Source organism: Amblyomma americanum, chromosome 2 (genome assembly GCF_052857255.1).
Source record: "Amblyomma americanum isolate KBUSLIRL-KWMA chromosome 2, ASM5285725v1, whole genome shotgun sequence".
NCBI lineage: Eukaryota > Metazoa > Arthropoda > Arachnida > Ixodida > Ixodidae > Amblyomma > Amblyomma americanum.
In genome coordinates, this window is record NC_135498.1 from 105,594,397 (window position 1) to 105,616,539 (window position 22,143).

General features: G+C 49.8%; 1 protein-coding gene across 2 annotated transcripts in view; it reads right to left on the reverse strand.

Moving 5' to 3' along the window:
- The window catches only part of LOC144121720 (uncharacterized), a 65,960-nt gene extending 45,884 nt beyond the window's left edge, over nucleotides 1–20,076 (reverse strand). Inside the window, exons 1-5 of one of the 2 annotated variants that reach the window (XM_077655078.1) lie at nucleotides 17,912–18,447; nucleotides 16,865–17,166; nucleotides 12,751–12,832; nucleotides 11,890–12,191; nucleotides 8,075–8,458 (exon numbers count right to left, since the gene is read on the reverse strand). In XM_077655078.1, the coding sequence (XP_077511204.1) occupies nucleotides 8,423–8,458; nucleotides 11,890–12,191; nucleotides 12,751–12,832; nucleotides 16,865–17,166; nucleotides 17,912–18,152 (963 nt within the window). In that variant the 5' untranslated portion in view covers nucleotides 18,153–18,447 and the 3' untranslated portion in view covers nucleotides 8,075–8,422. Of the gene's footprint in view, nucleotides 1–8,074; nucleotides 8,459–11,889; nucleotides 12,192–12,750; nucleotides 12,833–16,864; nucleotides 17,167–17,911 lie in introns of those variants that run through there. The other variant, XM_077655079.1, reaches the window with a different exon arrangement.
- Between the last annotated feature and the right edge of the window lie 2,067 nt (nucleotides 20,077–22,143).

The window sequence follows — 22,143 nt, forward strand, 5'->3', positions numbered from 1 at the left end:
TGACCGCAGTGGACGGCCACGCAGCCAGCAACAGCATGTTGCAGCGTGCTATAGGAGTCGCCATTGCCATGAACTCCGCCGCCGCGAACGCTGCCTGGAACAGCGGCATCATGGCGCCGTGAAGCTGCGCACAGGGCTTGCGATGCGCCATCGCTGCATCAGTTCCAAAAGTAATGGTGTGGGCACGCCGAGGTGCGCGGGAAAGCTGCCGTGAATCCGTAGCTACAGAGTCCACGGCAACCCAGTGATGTTAGCAAGAGCTACCGCGCGCTGGGGCTAGCGCGCGAACGGCTGGGGGCTGGGCGAATAAGGGTGGGCAAGATGTCTTCCGTCCAGCGAGGAAGCCGGGCGAGCGACGGGAGGCCATTACTGCACCTATGCTAGACAGCGGCGGAGAGAGGACCGCCGATAGTCGGAGATGCGTGCAGGGACTGCATGCAACGCCATGGTGAAGGTGGCGGCAGCAGGGGAAACGCTAGAAGACGGGCACACTGGTGACCGCCGCTTCCAGCGGCGCGATGAAAAGGCAGCCCGCCGTCGCCTGCCTGCAGTATGAAGCCGACGGCCCACGTGCACGAGAAACACATGCGCCGAGAGAGGTGCGCGGCTAACTGCTTCCTTCGGCTGCGCGAACGAAACTGTCGCTTGATCTCTCAAAACGACGAGTGCAAGAGCAAAACACCGCAGCTTGTGGCTCGAGGGAGAGAGAAAAGAGAGCGAGCAGTCATTTTTTATTTCTTCTTGGAAATCATTGGTCCTGAACAGTTATACCTATTTACCTTCCTGGGACCAAAATACTATGGTTCGTTTTTGTTGCTGCTTAACACTCCCGAAAAATATTTTCTCGGCCCTTAATGGGAGCATTGCCATTTTGCTTGTGTTTGTATGTCCTGCCTCTATGGTCCAGAAATGTTTGATAAATGTTGTACCGGGACCGGGACATTCCATCTTTTTTGAGCGCACATGGGGAGGTACGTTGCTTGCTGGGATAAGTGTGTCTTCTAATGTTTCTGATAGTCCATGTTTCTGGATATTCATGCATGAGGTGTATTTGTCTGTTCGTTTTCTACTTGTTCGTTTTACCTCTGAGTTAATTTTTTCGGTGTCGAGGAAACGGTTGTACAAAGACTTAATCTGTATGCCCTTTCCGCCGCCAATGTGTCGCTCTGTGTATTTTGGTTTACCGGGACATGACGCACTCAAGAGGGTGCGTAAAGTGCCTCTCTCGCCATGCACAAAAACATTTTTCTTTACGGTAGACACTGAGACATTACCGGTTAAAACATAGCTAGAGAAAGAGGATATTTTTGTGTATATATGATTAACTATATATCACTTCTGAGATGCTCCTGAAGTGATTGAGCATTGTTTCATCAATTGCAAAGATGAAATACTCTTCTGGGAGATCATGCAACGGACATAGAAAAAAAAAACACGATTTGACACGGCATTCTGTACGATTTCTCACTGCACTACCATTCGTTGATGAACCCTTATATATGACATCCACCTAAGCGCAAGCATGCGGCTACAAAGGCCCGGACGAGAACGAAATTTTTCTTTAACTGCGAAATTTCTGAGAAAGCTGTATAGCTTTTCTTCGTAGCCGTACAGCTGCGCTTGGGTGGATGTCAATGAGTATTTACTCCCTTATTACAAATCTACTCCACCTTGGGGGATTCATGTAAAACATTTGACCTTTTCTTAACATTATACCTATCGTTTTTCTTTGCATAGTGCGCTGTACTGTCCTCAAATTAAGTTGAACCCATTTCAACAGCTTCCAAGTTTCTACCCCTTACGTCAGTACAGTAACATACAGCTGTTATATACTTTCTTCTTGAGGATATTAGTAAACAGCCATTCATAATCCGAGAGTACCCGGCAAAAAGCTCTACCCCATTCTTATTTTTCTCGGTATTTCACTCTATGATCCGGATCTGCAGTTACTACCTGCTCCAAGTACACGTATTCCCTTACCACTTCTAGCGCCTAGCTACCAATATTAAGGTGCTGTTCTCTTCCTAGAGTGTTGAACATTACTTTGGTTTTATGGAAGTTAATTTTGAGACCCACCGTTCTGCTTTCCCTGTCTAACTCCTTGATAATGCTTAGCAACTAATCCCCTGAGTAGCTCTTCCGATAGCCGCTGCAGTTCAGCACGCCGAGCGCCCCGGACCGTAGCAAAGTCTTAGAGCGGAAGGATTTATGGCAAACGCAAGCTCCAACACAACTGAGAGCAGTAATCGGCCCGGGTTTACAGGCCGTCCCGAGCCCGCGCAGGGCTCTGGTTCAGATCAAAGGCTTTGCCGGTGAGTGTAGAATTACGCAGTGTCATCACCTCATTTGCAGCAATTAGCTTCTGAGCTGACTATAAAAAAAGCCATATTTTATGTGCACCTGGCACCTGCATCCGCAAGGTTCACAACGTTTGTGATTTATCGAGTCCATGAACTGGCACCCACAGGTTTCCGTAAGTATTCGCAGCTATTGATGACAGGAAATGAGCAAAGAGTAGTACTGAATTTGCGCGGGAATAAAAAAGAAAGAAAGCAGGCCCAAATAACGGAGACAAAATCCGCTGCGCGCAAAATGGGCGCAAAACCATATCGTAACGCTAACGCATGCGTTAAAAGTCAACCACCGATAACGTTTCACCGGATCTTTATCTTCAGTAGAGTTACCGGGCATGAAATGCGCGTTTACAGCACCGGTAATGCGCATTTTCAGTGCAATTTGCAGTCATTGTCCCAGGAAGAAATCTTCAGTGGGGAGCCAGCTCGATCTTTTAGATTTAAAACTAGCTTGAACGTCTGCACAAGCTTGAAGCTAACAAAGTTGACCAGTACGGGCCGGAGTCTTGCAACGTTTTGTAGCGATAGCTTCATAACGGTAGCATTTCGAGCCTTCAGCGTGGCAGCGCCGTGGCGGTGGCGGCGCCGCCACGCTGTCACATGGTTGGTCATGTGGTGCGGAGAAGCTGCCGGCGGCGCGGCGCCGTGGCTGGTCACGCGGTTCGTCACGTGGTTGGCCACGTGACCAGCCACGTGGTGCGGAACAGCTGCTGCTGCTGCTGGCGGCGCGGCGCGCCGGCGAAACCGAGCTGCCACAGCTGTGCGCATGCGCCATGTCAAGTGGGACGAAGATGAAGAAGGAACGCCCAGCGAAACAGAGCGGCGAAAGACTGACTTTGCAATTCAACTGAGCAAGTTCCACTCGGCCAATTGTAGCTATCACATCACTCCAGGTTTAACCAGAGCTAAGCCACCGACAATTTTTTTTTTTGCTTTGCGTAGGAGCAGAGATCACTGCGCTAATTCGGTGACCGCTTAAGTGGCGTTCGCAAGTATGGAAAAGGCTCAGCTCGAGGGGCTTTCACAGGTGTATTTCCGCCTGCACAAAATGGGACAAATTGCGACAAATTCTCAAAACTCTGCCTCTAGCCGCATCCTCTTATAATTTGATGGACCTCATTGAAACTGCACAGGAAGATGCCACCACATCGACACCCGTCCCGCGACTGATCCACTCGCGGAAGCGCCGGAAACGACTCCTTTCACTGATAAGTCAACAACCTAGCAATTCGTAGTGCTCCGCATAAAACTCGCCACACTCACCATGAACACGATCACTCACTGAAAGGTTCTGGACGACACCAACTGGAATCGAGTATGTAAACAGATCAATGGCACCTCAGCTGCCTCCTCGGTTCTCAAACACTAGCTATCCCCCCTTTAGACAAATTGCTCACTCTGCCAGCGAAAACAATTGGCACTAACGTTACAGGACCTGTATATACAACTCTTCCCATCTTCCATCCTCTTATCCTCCCTATCACGGAGGTCTCAACCCTTTCCTACATTTTCAGAGAAGCGCTCGACTGGTCGGCAACCGCTGCTGTATCCGTGCGACAGCACGCGAAAGCGAAACGGGAGCTCAATGCCCCACTGTGGCCAATAGCGGTTTAGTGAGTGCGGGTAGCAGCACCTAGGTCCAGTTTTGATATCTGCTACGCTTACCCTTCAGTTCAATTCATGTTGGCAACTCTGGTACAGACTGGCGAATTTTTGAACATTTAATTTCTTCTCTCTTGATCCTTTATATTCCAACATGTTTGCACGCGGCTCTCAATGCGCCTTTGCAAAAATATAAGCATACATATTGTTCGCAGTCTGCATGCATTCCAATACATCAGTTTTGTAACAAGCATTTAAGAAACTTCATGACATAGCCTACCAATTGCTCACGCCTTACCGTCGACCTCCAACGTTTCGTTGAATTCCTGAGTGTATTTCCAATTGCAGCCTCTATGCTAGCTGTGATGAAACCAACTCGCTTGAGGGATCAGTTGCTTCATGTGGCATTTCAGGGCTCTGCACTAGTAATGTTACTCCTGGGTGCATTAGCTACCTTCGTAACCACCTCTCTAAAACAATTTACTTATCTGAATCCATCTGCCTGCTCACTGTGTAGTGTGTTACAAGGTCGCAAGGAATGACGCATTCACATTCCCTGCATATACGTTTTTTTTTCATATCTGGACCATATCCGGATTTTCCTGTTTTCCATCCATCGTTAAAACAAAACAGAAAAACAGGCTCCTTCCAAAACTCTTCGCTTTTTTTCGAGCCCTCCCTCAATAGCAGTCATCCGCAAGCATGACGCAACTCACGCGGCGCTTCCGGTTCGCCCACATCAAGAGGAATTTTTCGTGCACCGCTCAGGCCACAGGACAGAGCGCAGGATAATTCGCGTCACGCGCTGGCTTCGATCACCGCGAGACTAAGACTACTGTTGACGCATGCGCTGTTCCGGCGGCCGCGCAGCACTAGGCACCACGGGACGGACAAAGCTTCGCGAAAGTTCCTTAAGGCTCGCCTTCGTGTTATCCCTTCGATTTGTCTTCGTTTCGGTGCCAAGGTCACCCGCGGCGCACCGACAACTGGAGCTAGAAGCATTTAACGCTTCTTGCGCAGGGAGACTGCTCTCTCGCCAAGGATAGTCGATGTATACGCTTTTCCTGTGACCACCCCTACAGCTGGAAGCCCTCACCTTTTTAAGCAGACTGAACATTAATCCGCGTTAGTTTTTTAATTTATACACGAGACTAATAATTTTTAACGTGTTCTGTCTCCGGTTATTTCGCCCGAACCCTCGGTGGCAGCAATTTGTCCCGCGTGTTGGCGGATACGGGTTGCATACAAGTGACGCCAGTGTGTGGCTGGCACGGACACACTAACCTTACCCGTATGCTGCCCACAGTGACCCCAGCATCTGAAAGCCTCGAAGGAGTAAACAAACAAAGGGGTTTTTAGTTGTGTATGGAGGTACTACCGCCAGCGAAAGGTTACAGGAGGCGTGTGCGCGGAAAAACATTTTATTGCGGTGCAGTCACGCAAGCCCGAAATGTGTAAAGGCACTCGGGGCCTACATGCCCCTTCCTCTGAAAAGAATGTCAGGCGGAGCGAGGTAAAGCTACAAAAACGTTTTTCCAAGAAATCGCGTGCCGCACACTTTACTGCCGATAATGCATTTCCATCGAGTAAATTTATTCTCGAAATACAGCTCGGCTAGAGCTACTGAAGCATTCATGACGCCACTTACAGCGACAACGGTTCGTCTACGTGATTGCAACGCGCATGCGATACTCGAAAAAACTATACTTTGCCGCAGACAAGGTGGCTTTGAAAAGAGCACGTAATTGTTACAAATTACTGCCACAGAACGCTTCGTCAACTTCCCTACATTCAGTGCACGAGTCGGCAAACACAGCAGCGAAACCATCTGGGTACGAGACTTCTGTCTAGTTCCTCATACACAGCCTGTGTCCGCCTTTAGAATACTGAATTCACAACAGGCCACAAGGTTATCGACGAAAAACATTGAAAGCTCAGTGCAGAATACTTTTTTTCTGATCGAAACGCTGCCTATGTGACGGCGTCAGAAATACACAACGGTAAAGGAAGATATTGCACATAACCGCAAATCTGGCGACTTTTGATGACGGTCTTCCGAGGAAGGATTTTTCTGAAATTCTGAAAGCAGTTGTTAGTGCAGGCAACTATACCCGGGGCACTATGTAGCCTGCCCCAAAAAGTTATTTTGAGTGAAAAGCACGAGCAGTGTTGCCGAGTATAGCATAAAAGAAAAATCAAGAGATAAAGGATACCATGTCACCATGAGGATCACGGATAGTGTTGAGCAAAGCGACAGTTTTCTGCATAAAGGCCGTATTATTCACAAGACCCCCCTAACAAACAGCCGCAAGAATATGAGCATTTATACGCGGGAACATTAACTGGCGATAAGGTGAAAACGCAACGTGCTAACCATTGCGCGTACAAACTAGACATTCTACACAATTTTTGAAGAAAATTAGATGTGCACACTAACGTTTATCTGACCAGCGAAGAAGTCACCTCACACTGATCGCTGGAGTAGGCCGCCGGGTGGTAGGGGCAATCGAAAGTCTTTGAAAACTCCTCCATATTTATCAATGGGAGCATACAGAGCGCCCTGGAGGCAAGACGCTGTTGCTGGCTTCTCACGTTGCATGACAGAAGGCAGAACCTCCGGAAGAACGTCTTCTGAGCCGAGGCCCAATGGATGCCATAGTTGACGGCCGTCCGGCTCGGTTCGTAGGCTGCTTTGAGAGCGTTAAAGGCGCTGCGAGCGCTCTGGGTCCAGACGTAGACTTCGCGAGGATCCCTGCTATCATGACGGTCGATGCTCACATTGAAGGCCGTGCGTTCAAGGCCGTCCATGCACTCGTTGAAATGAGACAGGGCAAGCCTCTCTTCCGATGACCACAAGCTCGACGCATTGGTCGGAACCACAGCGCGCAGAAGGGCTCTTGCGATTAGAATGCCAAGGCTTCCCATGACGTATTCCGGTGGAACGTCCTCGGCATACAGGATGGGCTCCTGGCGCACTGACGCTGGGACGACGATGCTGTTGGAATGGTCGTCGTAGAACACATCGCTGCTCAAGAGGAAAGCGTCGTCGATTTCGATAGCTTGTGGTGCCGGAGGGTCTTCCAAAAGGCTTAACTGTTGCCGCTTCTTCATTTGAAGGAAGAAGCCCGGAAAACTGCTAGTTTTGGACGCCGTTGTGAGATCGGCCTCGTCGAACGGAGTTTGGGAGTAGACACTGAACTGGTGCAGGAAGATATTCTGAAGCGTTTTCTCAGCCGTCACTTTCATGAGCGTTCTCATCCAGGAGAACGTGCTTGGAACCGAGACGGACTCGAGCACCTCGGAGAATATGGGATCGATGGCACCGTCCCCGCTCTGTTCTGGGAAGAGATGGGACGCGATGATGTCCCTGGCGTTCCGCATGACCAATTGAGTTGCCCGCAAGCATGAGGACACTACCTGTTCGGAGTCGTTGGAGCTGACTCGGCGCAAGTAGTCGAACCGAAATGCGTCGAGCAGGATCTGAACGTATAAATAGTCCACTCCGAAGTCGACGAGGTCCTTGAAAAAGCTGAGCAGCTGTTGAATCAGGTCCACGCTCTCAGCGGACAACACGGACTGACTATTCAGTTTGTACTGGAGCGGCAGATGGACGTTTATAGCGTCGAGCCATTCATCAAGACGCATATCCGCATTCAGGACCTCCAGGATGGAAATGCTTTGGCGTTGCTCTCGACTTTCCCGTATCATGTAGTCCCGCAAGCTGCGCTCTATCTCTAAGATGGCGGACACATTAATGTGACGGCCGAGCATGCCGGAGACCCCGTCATCCATCAGCTGCTCCAAGTAGTTCTTCAGGGACAACGCGGGCTTCGCCTCTATCTTCCGCGACAGCGTATGGCCCCTCAAGAGTCGCAGGAACACACCATCGGGGAACCTTTTCAGCCGAATGTCCAGCACGGTGTGAACCCCGCGCGCCAGCGACAGTTGGACGATGTACCGGACAACGTCGGCGAAACTTTCCACGTTGAGCAGCTCGTTGCTATACTGGCGAAATGGAAGCAGAGCCTCGCTCATCGACGCAGTTCCAGTGTTCCCCACGAAGCGCTCACAGGACTGGTAGAACATGGCCACCTTGTAGAGGGCGAGTGAGGCTGGCTTGGTCTCATTCGTTCCACTCAGCGTGTTGTTGATACGCCGCGTGAGTTCTCTGGTGCCGTAGCGAAGGAAGCTGACAGGGGTTCCACCGGATCTTGCAGTCTTCTGCACCCAGCGGCTGCAGACGTGGCCGTAGAAGTCCCGGCATGGGTCCACGCCCGGGTCTATCAGCAGGTCCAAGTCGCGTGAAGCCCGCTTGCAGGACTCGCTGGCGCACTCGCCGAGACGCGGGCCGTAGCGCACTTTGCCGCCGGCGAAAAACAGCAAGACTACGATGCCGGCAAAGCCGCCCGCTATGGCTAGGATGGCTAGCCAGAACGTGAGATCCTTGTGGTGAAGCAAGGTCTCGGTTAAGGCCGAAATCTCCCGGAACGTGGTGACTCCAACTGCGAACCACAAATGACAGTACGGTAAAAGCGGTAATGGATCCGCAGTATCAGCAGTGTTGGGAGTTGGGTGAAGGGAAATCACAAAAAGCCTCAGATTATCAGTGCCTGCAAAATTCCATGTTTCATTTGAATGGGTGAAGGCCATAATTTCTGTTAAACATCGACTACTAACTGCAGTAGCCTGTCAGAGCGTGTTTTGAGAAACGTACGTGAGACCAATTATCGATATTTTTGTATAGTTACGAATGTTCTAAAAAGAAAAAAGTCCCCAAACAGACAATCCAACATTTAACGTCATTTAAGGTTCCCTTTCCAGCTCTACAGGTTAGGGTGCATAAATTGTGAATCATTCCTACGGTTGCGACGTCAAATATGCCTTTCAGAAAAACTTCCCCCAGGGAGAGGCCTGAGGTGAGAGGTTTCAATGTTCACATGCGGAGAAGCTGTCCCTGAGAGGTGTGGTATCGTATGGTGTGGTATGGTATGTTAAGGTATGGTTTTATAGGGTTTAATGTCCCAAAGCGGCTAGGGGAATGGGGGACGACGCAGCGCAGGGTTCCGGAAATTTTTACCACCCGGGGTTCTGTAAAGTGTAATGATATCGCACAATACTCGAGCCTCCAGCATTTCGCCGTCATCGAAATGCGACCGCCGCGGCCGGGATCGCACCCGCGTCTTTCGTCATTGAGCCACCGCGGCGCGTCAGAAAGAAAAAGCCTGTTCCGAGGATTATTTGCAACAACCGCTGTATACGCGACATTTTCTACAGGGTGGCCGGCGCCGTAATCACCGTCGGTGTTCAGTGTAGTATGTCGTCGCTCCAAACTCACGCGTTAGCAAGAATTTTATTCAGAACGTTATCCAGACTGACAGTGTTTTCTATGTGATCTAAGGAGCAGAACTTTCGGAGCAGAGCTTGAGGGCATCCATATGGGATGAGAATGGGGCCGGTACATTCATCCCTCACACTTATGTGTGTCAAATGTGCTGGAAGCTTTGATGTTTTGACTTCATACCGTATTACGGGCTGCATCTATTTAAGCAAAACGATTTTTTTTCAATTAGAATGCGCAAAGCAAAGTGGGGGAGTAGAACTTTCGTTACGCGTACATTTGGAGAACAACTGCCATGAAAGTAAAAGTTAAAGAAGAAAGTAAAAGCAAAAGAACGCTTTGAGGATAATTACGTGTATTTCTTTGCACTTGGTACTCGGTTACTGCATCGTTCAGACAATATTCAGCTTTTATCCTTCACGTTCTCTTACTACAAAGACGCCTCTGTGATTAACTTTTCCGGTATCATTCTTCCAGAATACCATAAAATAAAACTAGGCTTTAAGCCGTGTCAAGCTCTTGCTGCGTTGTGACTATTCTCGCGAGGTGGAGATATACTGTGGAGGTCCAGTTAGACACCGTGTTAGTTGAACATCGCATACCACTCACATCGTACGGACGATCTACGTCGGGTTTTGTCGATATTCGGCGCCGTGCCACACGAAAGATGACCCTCCGGATTGAGCGAGACCTGCAAAGTATACCATGTAGTGAGCGCAGTGACAACCATGCTCCGCGTGTGCACCTGCGCGCCCCACCTCGGTTTGTTGAGCACTGTGCAGCAGACTGGGAAACTAAAATAACTTGGGCCTTCGTCGTAAGTGCGAGAAGCTAATCAGGCGTAAGAAAAGTGCGAAGACGGTGCGAAAATTTTGCGGGGATTTTATGTGTGATAGCATCGGAGACAAAGGCATTGAGGACGCACGAAGACCGATCGAGACACGTAGCTAGGAGCCGGATCTGCCAACGGGCACCTTAATCCACTATACTACACATTAGAGAACGCTTTATGGTTTAACGTTCACAATAGCGCATGTCTCGAGCCACCGGCTAAAAAGTGCTATCGGCTTCGGTTGCCGCTCACACACCCTGCAGACATTTGTCCCCAGCCACATAAACCCGCGAATACTCGTCTTATTAGTAAAAAAAAAATATTAAAGGCGCTCAGAGAATGCGAGTGGAGGCAAGGAAGCCAGGTACGGCCTATTTCAGTGTTTCTCCCGTGGCGTACAGTCAACAGTTTACCAAACTTCCCTGCCCTGCGCAGGACCCCTGATGGCCAGAATGGATGATGCATCAACGTTCGTGTTGTTTTAACCGAACGTTGATGCATCATCCGTCTCAGTCACCGCAACTTATCTCTCAAGTGACTAAACGTATACTGTCGCGCATGCGGATGCAACCCTTGTTTCTCCAACCTGTTATCATGTCCTGCTCAACAGAAATCGGTGGAGGCATATTATATAAGGATGAACTGGCCGCGACTGCTGTTCCGCATTCCTTTCTACAGTTCCCCATTAATGTGTTAGAGCTGCCATAACATGTCGCCTTACCAACTCAGTCTATACGGTGCCACGATGGCCAGCGGCATCCAGGAACCCTCCAGGCCACCTCTGTGTGCAACTATTCCACTAAAACCCACGCCTAATGCAAGGCTTAGTCCAATGGCTCCCTGAGCCGAATTCGTCTACTTTGTACGTGACGAAGGCGTGAACAAGAGCAGAGATGAACACAGATGGGAGCCATACGGCAGCATGCTGAGCACGGCGAGTCGGAATGTAGACAATGGAGCCCAGAGCGAGGTCAAGAGCTGTTTATGCGACTGATGCTGTCGATCAAGCCGGTAACGAAAGGCGGCCGACTACTTCAGCGTAAGTGGAAGCCGTCGATTATCAGGCAGTCATGACGAGGGGCCAAAGCTGACGCCATAGCCTTCCCCATATCCTGGTGATGCCGTCGGTTACAGCAGGAATTAGCGAGGCAACGGTTTCCCGCTTCAGTTGACCCTCCAATACTTTCAGTGGGTAATTTTAAACAACCAGTACCGGTAAGTTTTGCTTTCATGAGCACGCTAGTCAAAGAATACACTTCTACGAGTACAAGCAGCAGACAACCCAAAATCGTGCTCGGAAGTTGTCGAGACCTCTCCTGCGCCTTTGTTTGTAAGCGCATGCAAGTGTGTAGGGTTAGAAACAGCTACGTCAGATCCTTGCAGAGGTCACGCAGCTGCCGTAGCCGCGGCCTATCAGCCGCGTCGCGCCTGCGCGTCAGGAAGCTCCGCCCTCCAAGGGAATTCTGCGTGCGCCTCCAGCCCTGAGCCGGGACCGGTTGGGAGGGCCAGGAGTAGGAACATTGGCATTTGAGCGTACAAAAAATGACGAGGTGAGGGGAACGCGATCACATGTTTTTAACGTAGATAGCCTCGCTCCTGCAAATGTGAACAAAAATATTTTGCGGGAGGATATTTATGAAGCGGCGTTTTTTGACATCAAATAATAATTTTGCGCACTATAACGTGAAACACTTCCGGCGCATCCCAACCGCTCTCCCCTCTGTCTTACGCTGCATGAGTGCGCGAAAGATGGCAGCACTCACAGGTGACCAGTGAGCTTCCCGTGCCCCGGGAAACAGGAAGACACCGCTGGGCTCCTCGTCGGAATCTTTCAGAGCGTCTCCGACCACACAGAACGAAGTAGACGGTGGCGACAGGACGGGGGCGACTTGCGGCGGTGTCGCGGAAGGCGGGCACCTTGATTCGTCGAGTTCCGTTTGTGTACCACCTACTACAGTCGCCGCGACCTGACTGCCGCTGGTAGTTGGGTCTGCGTGCTCGTTGTCACCGACGACATCCGTGACGCTGCGGGCCTGCTTTCCGCCTGCGCGCGATTGGCTGTTGGCTGCGGAATAATAAAACGAGCAGACTTCGTCGGAACTATCGTGGTGACCACTTTGTGAACGTCGATTTCAGTTGTACGGCCATCTATTTCGACTCCACTAAAGTAGCACGCGTATAATTACAAGCAACTTTTATGCGCTCTCACTGCACTAGCGTTCTCTTTCGGTTTGTCTGGTGCATAAAATACATCCTAGCGTGACATTCTCCTCGCCAATCGCTTCTTGGTTACGACTACATGGTCCTAACGTATAGGCCTGGAACCTTTGAACTCGTGCTCAGGAGCCCTATGTCAAAACCACCTATAGCTGCTGCTGCGAGTGCTTCGCTTTCTAAAAGACGGTAAGTGCGATTAACTCTACAATGTGACACTCAGTGCGCAATAGCTGTACCAGACTTTCTTGCGATTAACCTTCCTGGTGACTTACACTAGAATTTAAAGGGCAATTCCTGATGTTTTTTGACCATTTGGAATTGCTAATGACGTCACATTGAGTTGACAATGGCACCACATTTTGCGTTGATAATTATATAGCGTCAGTTGAACCTCATACAGCACTCACATGGAACGGACGACCTTCGTCGGGTCGTGTCGATGTCCGGCGCCGTGTGACACGAAACAACACCCTCCGGATTGAGCGAAACCTGCGAATTATACCAAACAGTGCGCGCAGTGACGAGGACGCTCCGCTTACACGATAAACAGCTGGGCGGCCAACCCATGTGGATTCTGCGGTGCGCCGAGCTCACTATTCATCAGTGACTGGGCACTTCTTGTGCGCGGCTTTGCATATACAGTGTTTATTTGTGCATATAGGCAGTCGTCGCTCGCGCGCTGTAAGAATTCGAACTGTGCCTGTACAATCGCGCGCGAGCCGCGTAAACATGTTTACTCTTTGCATATTTGTAAATAATGCATATCTTTTTTTTTATCGCTATCGCATCTCCTCTGCACTTCATCCCGCCATCCTCTAGCTGTCCCTTTTATTTCTGCCGGCCGCAACTTGTGCGCTTAGGATATTAATGATTGCCACGGCTAGCAACATATTTTCCAATATCGTTTTATTTTGTTTTTGTAAAAAAATCCACTAAGAAAAGAAGACGTCGGGAGAAAACGCCTACATAGAAAAACACACATACACAGAAAAACTATTATCTGTAATGCAGTCTGGTCGTGGTGGCAGACATAAAAAAAAGTGATTTGGACTAGGTTTCCTTTTGTCGTTAACCAAAAGCATCACTAACATGCACTGTTAACCTAGAATATCGTGCACTGCTTAACCTTGTACTCGAAGCTTCCCTTTGGATCGACGGTATGGTGACCGTATGTTCGGAGGGAGTGGAGTGTGAGGTGTAATAACTGGTATTTGTGTAGTTAGGGCAGATTAAAGATTTTCGGGGCAGACTGGGAAATTAAAGCAGGCTCATAACTTGAACCCTCGTCGCAAGTATTTGTATGACGTGCGAGAAGCTGATAAGGCGTATGAAAAGGCGCCAAGAAGAGCGGGAAGATCAGTGCGAAATTTCGGCTGGAAATTATGTGTCTGATAAAAGTGGGAAGACAGTGCGAAATTTCTGCCTGGATTACATGCGTGACAGCATCGGAGGCAGAGGCATTCAGGACGCGAAAAAAGCGATCTAGACACCTAGGTGCCAGGTCTGCCAACGGGCACCTCATTTCCCTGCATACTAGAGAACGCGTCAGGGTTTTACCTCCACAATACCGCGTCTCAAGGCACTGGCTAAAAAGGGCTATGGTTCCTGTTCACGCGCCCTAGAGACGTTTGTCCCTACTGCACACAGGCTGTTAAAAAGCTCCAATGAACGCAGGAAATCACTTTAGCGTTAGAACTGTGCTTTCATTTGTACAGATTAAGCTCGAGAATACGCGCCTTAGTATTAAAAAAAAAGAGAAAAAGAAATGCTCTGAGCACGCCAGTGAAGGCAAGAAAGCAGAGTACACCACATTTAAACGTTTTCTCATGGCGTGCAGTCATTAGTTTGCCAAACTGCCCTTGTATGTAGCGCAGTGCCCTGCTGGTCACAAAGGATATGCATCAACGTTCGGTTGAAGCAACAAACGCTCAGTTACCGCAACTTCACCCTCTTATGTGACTAAACGTATGCAGTCCAGCATACAGATTTTTCGCACGTCTTATGTCCTCAACAAGGGAAATCAGTGGAGCCATATAATGTGCGGATGGATTAACCGCGACAGCTGTTCTGCCTTCCTTTTTGCATTTCCTTACGCATATGCATGTGTTAGAGCTGCCATAATATGTTGCCTTGCAACTCGGACACTAGGGTGCCTCGATGACCAGCGGGAAACCAGGAACCATATCGGCCACCCCTATTTGCAACTATTGCACTGTAACCACTGGAATAGGCAAGGCATATTCCGATGGCTCCCTGCTTCGAAGCAAAGGTGGCCCACTATTTCACGGGAAGCGGACGTCTTCGATTATAAGACAGTCATTACGAGGCGCCAAAGTTGACGCAGCAGCCTACCGCATCGTGACCATTCCGTAGGTTAAACCAGGGCATAGCGGGTCACCGGCTTCCCCTTTCAATGGGCCCTGTAACACTTTTTAGTACATAAACTCCCTCAATCCCCAAATTTTGCTTTCATGAGACTACTGATCCGGAGTTCCCGGGTTCGAACCCGACCGCGGTGGCTGCGTTTTTATGGAGGAAAAACGCTAAGGCGCCCGTGTGCTGTGCGATGTCAGTGCACGTTAAAGATCCCCAGGTGGTCGAAATTATTCCGGAGCCCTCCACTACGGCACCTCTTCTTCCTTTCTTCTTTCACGTTAAAGATCCCCAGGTGGTCGAAATTATTCCGGAGCCCTCCACTACGGCACCTCTTCTTCCTTTCTTCTTTCACTCCCTCCTTTATCCCTTCCCTTATGGCGCGGTTCAGGTGTCCAACGATATATGAGACAGATACTGCGCCATTTCCTTTCCCCAAAAACCAATTATTATTATTGCTTTCATGAGAACGCGAGCCAAATAATACACTTTTACAAGCAGCACATAACCCACAAACGCACTCGGAAGTTGGCGAGCCCTCTCCTGGGACTTGAAACTCGTGCCTTTTGTCTCTAAGCGCCTTCCCGTATGTAGGCCTTCGCCGCGTCGCTCCTGCGCGTCAGAAAGCTAGGTCTACCGGGGATCCGGCGGCGGGGCCGGTTGGGAGGGGCCGGTGGAGGAACGCGAGCCTTTGAGCGTACAAAAAAATTACAGATGAGGGAAAGGTGCGAAGACGTTTTGAATGTGGTAACTCCGTTCCTGCAAATTGCAACAAGAAACGTTGCAAGATTTTGGATTGGAAAACGTTTACCGGCTTGAGTAACTAGGGGATTAGTTGATCTGGCTATAGGTAGCCGTCAGTGGAGACTGGCAGCGACCTCTTGGGCTCTTGTCAGGACCTGTACTTGCGTTTCAAGGTTGGAGCTGAGCAGCAAGGTCTCCTACGGACCCACATGCGCGAGCCTCTGAAGCGATATTGGTGGGGGATATGTCGGACAGTCCCAGAAGATATGGTTTAGGGTGGCTTTTCCACTGCATTTGCTGCACTGCGGTTTAAATCTATCCGGGTACTCATGGCTAAGGACGGCGAAGTTAGGGAGAGTTCTAGTTTGGAGTTGTCTCCACAGTAGCTCTTGTTCTTTGGTTAGGTTTTATGCGGAGGTGGGAAGATTAGCCTTTCTAGCCTGCAATGCTGAATGATCTCGCAATAGGTATTAAGGCCGTCTCTTGTCATTCTGACGTCCGAGTTAGCATTCACAACAAGTTGAAAGTTGCGCCTGTTCAGTCTTTCTTGCTGTGTGTTGTCTGATTTGGCGCCAGCTTTTTCTGTGGAGATGCACAGCTCGGCCTAAAGATCCTCGAGCTTAAACGTGTGCTGCCTCGCTCCCCCGGTTTGACGAGTGAGCCGGTGCCCAAACCGAACCGGCGTCTTTCCTGTCTTTGCAGGGTGATATGCGTGAAGCGGCGCCCTTTAAAATTACAGGCGTACAGCAACTTTATACAATATGTAGCAGGGCACCTTCAGATTACTGACCTCTTTCTTTGCTCATTCTTGCTCACCTCAGCATGATAGCTATCTATGCCTGACGGGTGGGCACGCCTCAAGTGAAAGCAAAACAAAGGTCTAGGAGAACATCGCAGGACGCCTGTTGACAGCCCGCGCTTGTATGCTACGATAGCACAAATACGAGGGCAAAAAGTTCGGCCAACTTGCATTACCTAGTGGCGCGGGCAGCTTAGCCAAACCCTCAGAACTTCCCTGGCTCATCCAGGGAAAAACCACCGACCGCAGGAGTCACGCAAAGCGCCATCTCATGCTTTTTCAGAAAACCCGTTCTCAGTTAGGCAAAGTCTACCATCAGTCATCATCAGGCTACCGCGATGCCAGTATATAGATGGAAAAAGAAATGTATTGCGGGCACTGTGAAGGCGTGACGGTCTGCTGCTTGGCAGCAGTTTGGCGCCTAAAAGTGTGCTTGCGTCCTGGTCCTTTTCCGTTGTGTGTCCCTTAGTCATAAATACTGACCAGAAAGCTGCTGTACATGTTGCGCACTACATAATGAAACATTTATAAACATTTGCAGCGCCCTCCAAACCGCTTTCCCCTGTCTTGCACTGCATGAGCGCGCAAAAGATGGCAGCACTCACAGGTGACCAGGGAACTAACGGTTGTCCGGGAGACAGGAAGGCACCGCTGGGCTCCTTGTCGGAATCTTTCAGAACGCCTCCAACCACATAGAACGAAGTAGACGGTGGTGACAGGACGGGGGCGACTTGCGGCGGTGTCGCGGAAGGCGGGCACCTTGATTCGTCGAGTCCCGTTTGTAAACCACCTACTACGGTCGCCGCGACCTGACTGCAGCTGGTAGTTGGGTCTGCGTGCTCGTTGTCACCGACGACATCCGTGACGCTGCGGGCCTGCTTTTCGCCTTTGCGCGGTTGGCTCTTGGCTGCGGAATCATAAAACAAGCAGACTTCGTCGTAACTATCGTGGTGACTACTCTCTGAGCGTCCATTTCACTTGCGCAGCCATCTATTTCGACTCCACTAAAGTAGCATGCGTATAATTACAAGCAACCATTATACGCTCTTACAGCACTGGGCTTTTCGTTCGCTTTGCCTAGCACATGAAATACGTTGTTGCGCTACATGTTTCTCGTTTCTGGATTCTCTAGGACCACATAGAGAACTTTACGTAGGGATCGGACCTTTGAGCTCGTGCTCAAAGGTCCAAAGTGGAAGCTACTCAGCCGCTGTAGCTGAGTGCTTCACTTTCCGAAAGAGGATGGAAGTGATTTCATCTAAAATGTGACATTATGTGCGCAAAAGATGTGCAGAACGCCTCTACGTTTACTCGTCTGGACAACTTGAACAACTTAAAAGCCCAAGAAAGCGTCGCGCAGCTAAGCTGGTCTGCACAGAAAGCATCACCCTCGAGCCCCGAATCTACATCATTAACTCTTACGAATAAAGGCGCAGACCGGCCGAGGCGGTTTCTTAGCATTGAAGGTGGAGGCAAGCCTAGAATAGTTCTCTAGCACGCACTCTCTAGCTCGCCAGCACGCGCTTAACTGCAGGTAAAAGGCAATGAGTAAAAAGGCGCCATATTGAAAGGTAACTCCAGATAGGACGTATTGAGAAGTCGAGATGTCTGCAGGGGAACGTCCCAGCACTCGAAACTCCCGCGCCGCTCACCTTTTTCTGTTGGTTTCAGGAAGCATGAACTGTCGGCGGTGGTTGCAGTGCGGACGCTTGGCGTACGCTTGCGGCGCTGGTGCTTGGAGCGGTTCTTCTTCCGCCGAGTCACCTGCTTCTGCCTCGTTGGCTCGGCCACCGCTGGGCCGCTCTCGCCTTGCGCCTGCCGGGAACCCTTCGGGACTGTCTGCTGCTCTTTGGGCTCCGCAGCGTTCGGACGAGCTTCGGAGCTGTCTTCCATGCGCGAAGGGCACGTCGCCAACCTGCGATTCCAAGAGCGCCTTCTTGCTCTGCCTAGTCTCGCGGATAGCGGTCGAGATGCGCGGCGCGTGCCGCGTGCGTTCTACTCTTCTTCGCCAGCCGGAGGTGATAGCACGTAGCTGTGCGTTGCCCAGACTTTTCCACGAGACATTAGAGCACTGTGTACCAGGTGGCTGCGAAGTCAATCATGAGCGCGCCCCGAAAGCCGCACTTCTCTTGGCCATCCCTTCATCCTGATCGACATCCGTGTCAAATAGAGTGAAATAATTTTATTTCAAAGAAGTGAACAGCCGCAAAAAGGACCTGCCAATGCTACGTGACGGACCTGCTGCCTTTGTCCAGTCAGGCAGGCGTTTTTATACTGGCGATGAGCATCATACTTGAAGGGATATGGTGTGCAACATATACATAAAAATTAATTGCCTTTACAAATGAACTGGAAGCACATAGGCACGAGCATAAGAGCAGATATATACTGAGATACCAACAAAAGAAAAAAACAGTATCAAGGAATTGAACACAATCAGAAATAAATGAATTTAAAAAAGCACATGCATATGTATAGTGATGACGCTGTCGTGTCTGTGTTGTTGCCCCTGAAGCGATGACACACCTGCCTGAGCCTTGACCACACGCTTTGTTCATACTTTATCAGGCTCCTGTCAAGTTTGACTACCTCCGAGTTGATTCTCAAGGTTATATTGCTTCGGGACTGTCGCGATCGCTCCCCCTGAAAGGGTAAACGCGATGGCATCGTGGTGTTCTACAGTTTTTAGCTTCATAACTCTACCAGACTACCGAAAAAATAAACATGAACTGAACTGAATCGGTGGAGAAATGTTGAGAAACCAGCATATTAATTGCTGCGTTTGAGCCCCGTTAGGCGCTGATAAAAGAGCAAGTGCGAAGATGGGATATGTACTGGCAGCTGCCGAGGCCACTGTGATCCTGACCGCCAACGCTCAACAAGTCACCTTGTTCTGCGGGATAGAATTCAGAAGTAGTAAAGCAATTCTGAATTTCGCTTCCTTCAAAATGTGGCATCCACGGCAGGTGTAGAGATGGCTGTGACAAGTGTGTGGGCATCTGCACGACTCCCACTGAATGCAAGCACGTCGTGTAACGTCCGATCTGCGACTGTTTTCAGGGTAATCCCCACCACATCCTCTATACGCACATGCCAAGGACGTCCTGTTAGAGATGTGGGACGTGCGCGCATTTTCGGGATGCCCTACAGACAGCAACGTGATTGTTTGGGCGTGTTGGTGAGACATTTCAAAAACGTGAAGCATACAAACAGGCGAGGACGAAGAAAGACGTGACAGGGGTGCTAATAACAAATTTATTGTTGCAAGTTAGCCCTACAGACATTTGCTGTTGTCTGGAGTATTGCCTGTACTCCCGGCTACAGCGTATATCGCAGCAGCTAGATTTCGCAGATGTAGGTTTTTAAGCGGGCAAAACTTCTCTTTTAAATTCTACTGATAACATCTCGCACATTCTTGGAGCAAGAAATTGACGAGCACGACAGCTTGGAGTCTCTGACGAGGCTGTGTTGTTGTATCCCTCCTCTAAATTTCTATCTGCACAGGTCTAGCTTTTGCGCTTCCTCCGCGCATTTCACCGTGAACATATATGGCGCTTTTGCAACGTCACCTGTTTGGGAAGAAGGTTAATGGAGGAGCCATTGCAGCATTTGGCCTGTTTGAGCAGTCCGCTCTTGCTGTCATTTGGCGCCACCACACCAGCCAGAGGCCTATTTGCCCCACCGTTAAAAATCCTTTTGGAATCTCGACTGCCTTGCAAAATTTTACAGTATTACCTTTTGTCTTTATTATTACGTTTTATTAATTATTAATTAGTTTTTTCTTCAGACTACGCCCTACTTGAATTGGGATCCGCCGATGTTCCACTCCTTTGCGCGTTGAAATTTGCCTTTTTTTTTCTGGTGATGTAATTTTATAGTCGCGAGTAAAAAAGATTACCACAGTGACGTCACTGGAGGGACGAAAACGCACCGCGCGGCTGGCGAACCGCCGTACGTGCTTCGCGAACACACATTACACGTTTGTTATCGGCGTGCTCGTAATCGCAGCGCCGAGCGTTGCTATCTGCTACTGCGTTGGCACCTCACTAGGGCTATATAATCTTTTTTAATCGCGACTGTACAGCTGAACCGCTATCCATGCCTGTCGATTTTAGCCGCGTCCACAACGTATGTTCCATCTGTTGATAGGTCATCAGAAAAAAAAATTGGCTGTGGTTTAGCTTTGGTTAAACCTGGAGTGACGCGAGAGCTACATCTGCCTGGCTACGCTTCGGCTTGAAAGTGAAGACACAATGGTTTTGCACACATAGTAGTCCCGTAACGGCTTGAACTTCTTTCCGTGACCAACCACGTGACCAGCCACGGCGCCGCCACGAAGCTCAAGGGTGTCATGCTGAAGGCTCGAAGAGAGGGCGTAGTGTAGCTGGTGTAGCTCTCGCTACAAAAACAGCAGCTGAATAGCTCTGTATGCCGCCCGATTCTTGGCCAATCACCCATTGTGGGCATACGTGCCATTTGTTACTTTAACATGAATCGCTGAGTTCTTTGCAAGTTCTGCTTGGTCGGACGGCGTGTTCCAGCGGGCAGTACTGGACGATCTTGCACCCGACGCGCCGGCGCTGCTTTGTGCGCCACACCCCGACTATGCAGCCTTCTCAGTCATGGCTCCACCAGGCTTGTGGTGGTCATGTCGCCTGAGCGACTTTTCGAATTCCACCACTACATTGGCGCGTCCGCCACTGTTGATTAGCACGCCGTGACGTGCTATCACGAGACGACGAAATCACTACGGAAGTGGCTATATTGCTGGCAGAATCGCCCGAAAAACTTGATGTCGGCAGTGTAGTCTTATTGGTTCGCTGTAGTCACGTGACGTGCACAACCCCCCTCCCCTCGTTTTCGTAAATGAAAAAAAAAGATAGCAGGAAAAACCAATATTTGTTTCCCCTGGGAGTGTACGTGCAGCCTTTAGGTAGCATTCCGAGATTCTTTACGTTAGGTTCGACTGCCAGTTGCCAACAGCATTTTGAGCGGGGGTATTCCAATAAGGAAATGGGTCAGGCAAGGAGACACGATCTCGCCATTGCTATACCCCGCCTTTTTACAGGAGGCATTCCGAGGCCTAAATTGGGAACAGTTGGGGATAAGAGTTAATGAAAAACACCCGACTAATCTGCGATTTGCGGATGACATTGCCTTGCTGAGTCACTCAGGAGGTTAACTGCAAATCGTGATCAATGAGTTAGACAGGCAGAGCAGTGGAACATGCGGAAAGCCAAAGTAATGTTGAACAGTCTAGCAAGGGAACAGCAGTTCACACTTGGCAACGAGGTGCTGGAAGCGGTAGAGGAATATGTCTACTTAGGGCAGGTAGTGACCGCTGATCCGCATCATGAGGGAAATAACTAGAAAATAAGAATGGGGTGGAGCGCATATGGCATGGCAGGTTCTCTAGCTCAAGAATGGCAGTTTACCAGCATCCCTCAAGAAAAAAGTATACAACAGCTGTATCTTACCAGTACTCACCTACGGGGCAGAAATGTGGAGGCTACGAAAAGGGTTCAGCTCAAGTTAAGGACAACGCAGCGAGCTATGGAAAGAAAAATAGGTGTAATATTATGAGACTGGAAGCGGGCAGAGTGGGTGAGCGAACAAACGCAAGTTAATGACATCCTAGTCGTAATCAAGAGGAAGAGATGGGCTTGGGCAGGGCATGTAATGCCAAGGCAAGATAACCGCTGGTCCTTCAGGGTAACGGATGGATTCCAAGAGAAGGCAAGCGTAGCAGGGGGCGGCAAAAAGTTAGGCGGGCAGATGAGATTAAGAAGTTTGCGGGGATACGATGGCCGCAGCTCGCAAGGGACAGGGCTAATTGGAGACACAAGGGAGAGGCCTTTGCCCCGCAGTGGCTTAGTCAGGCTGA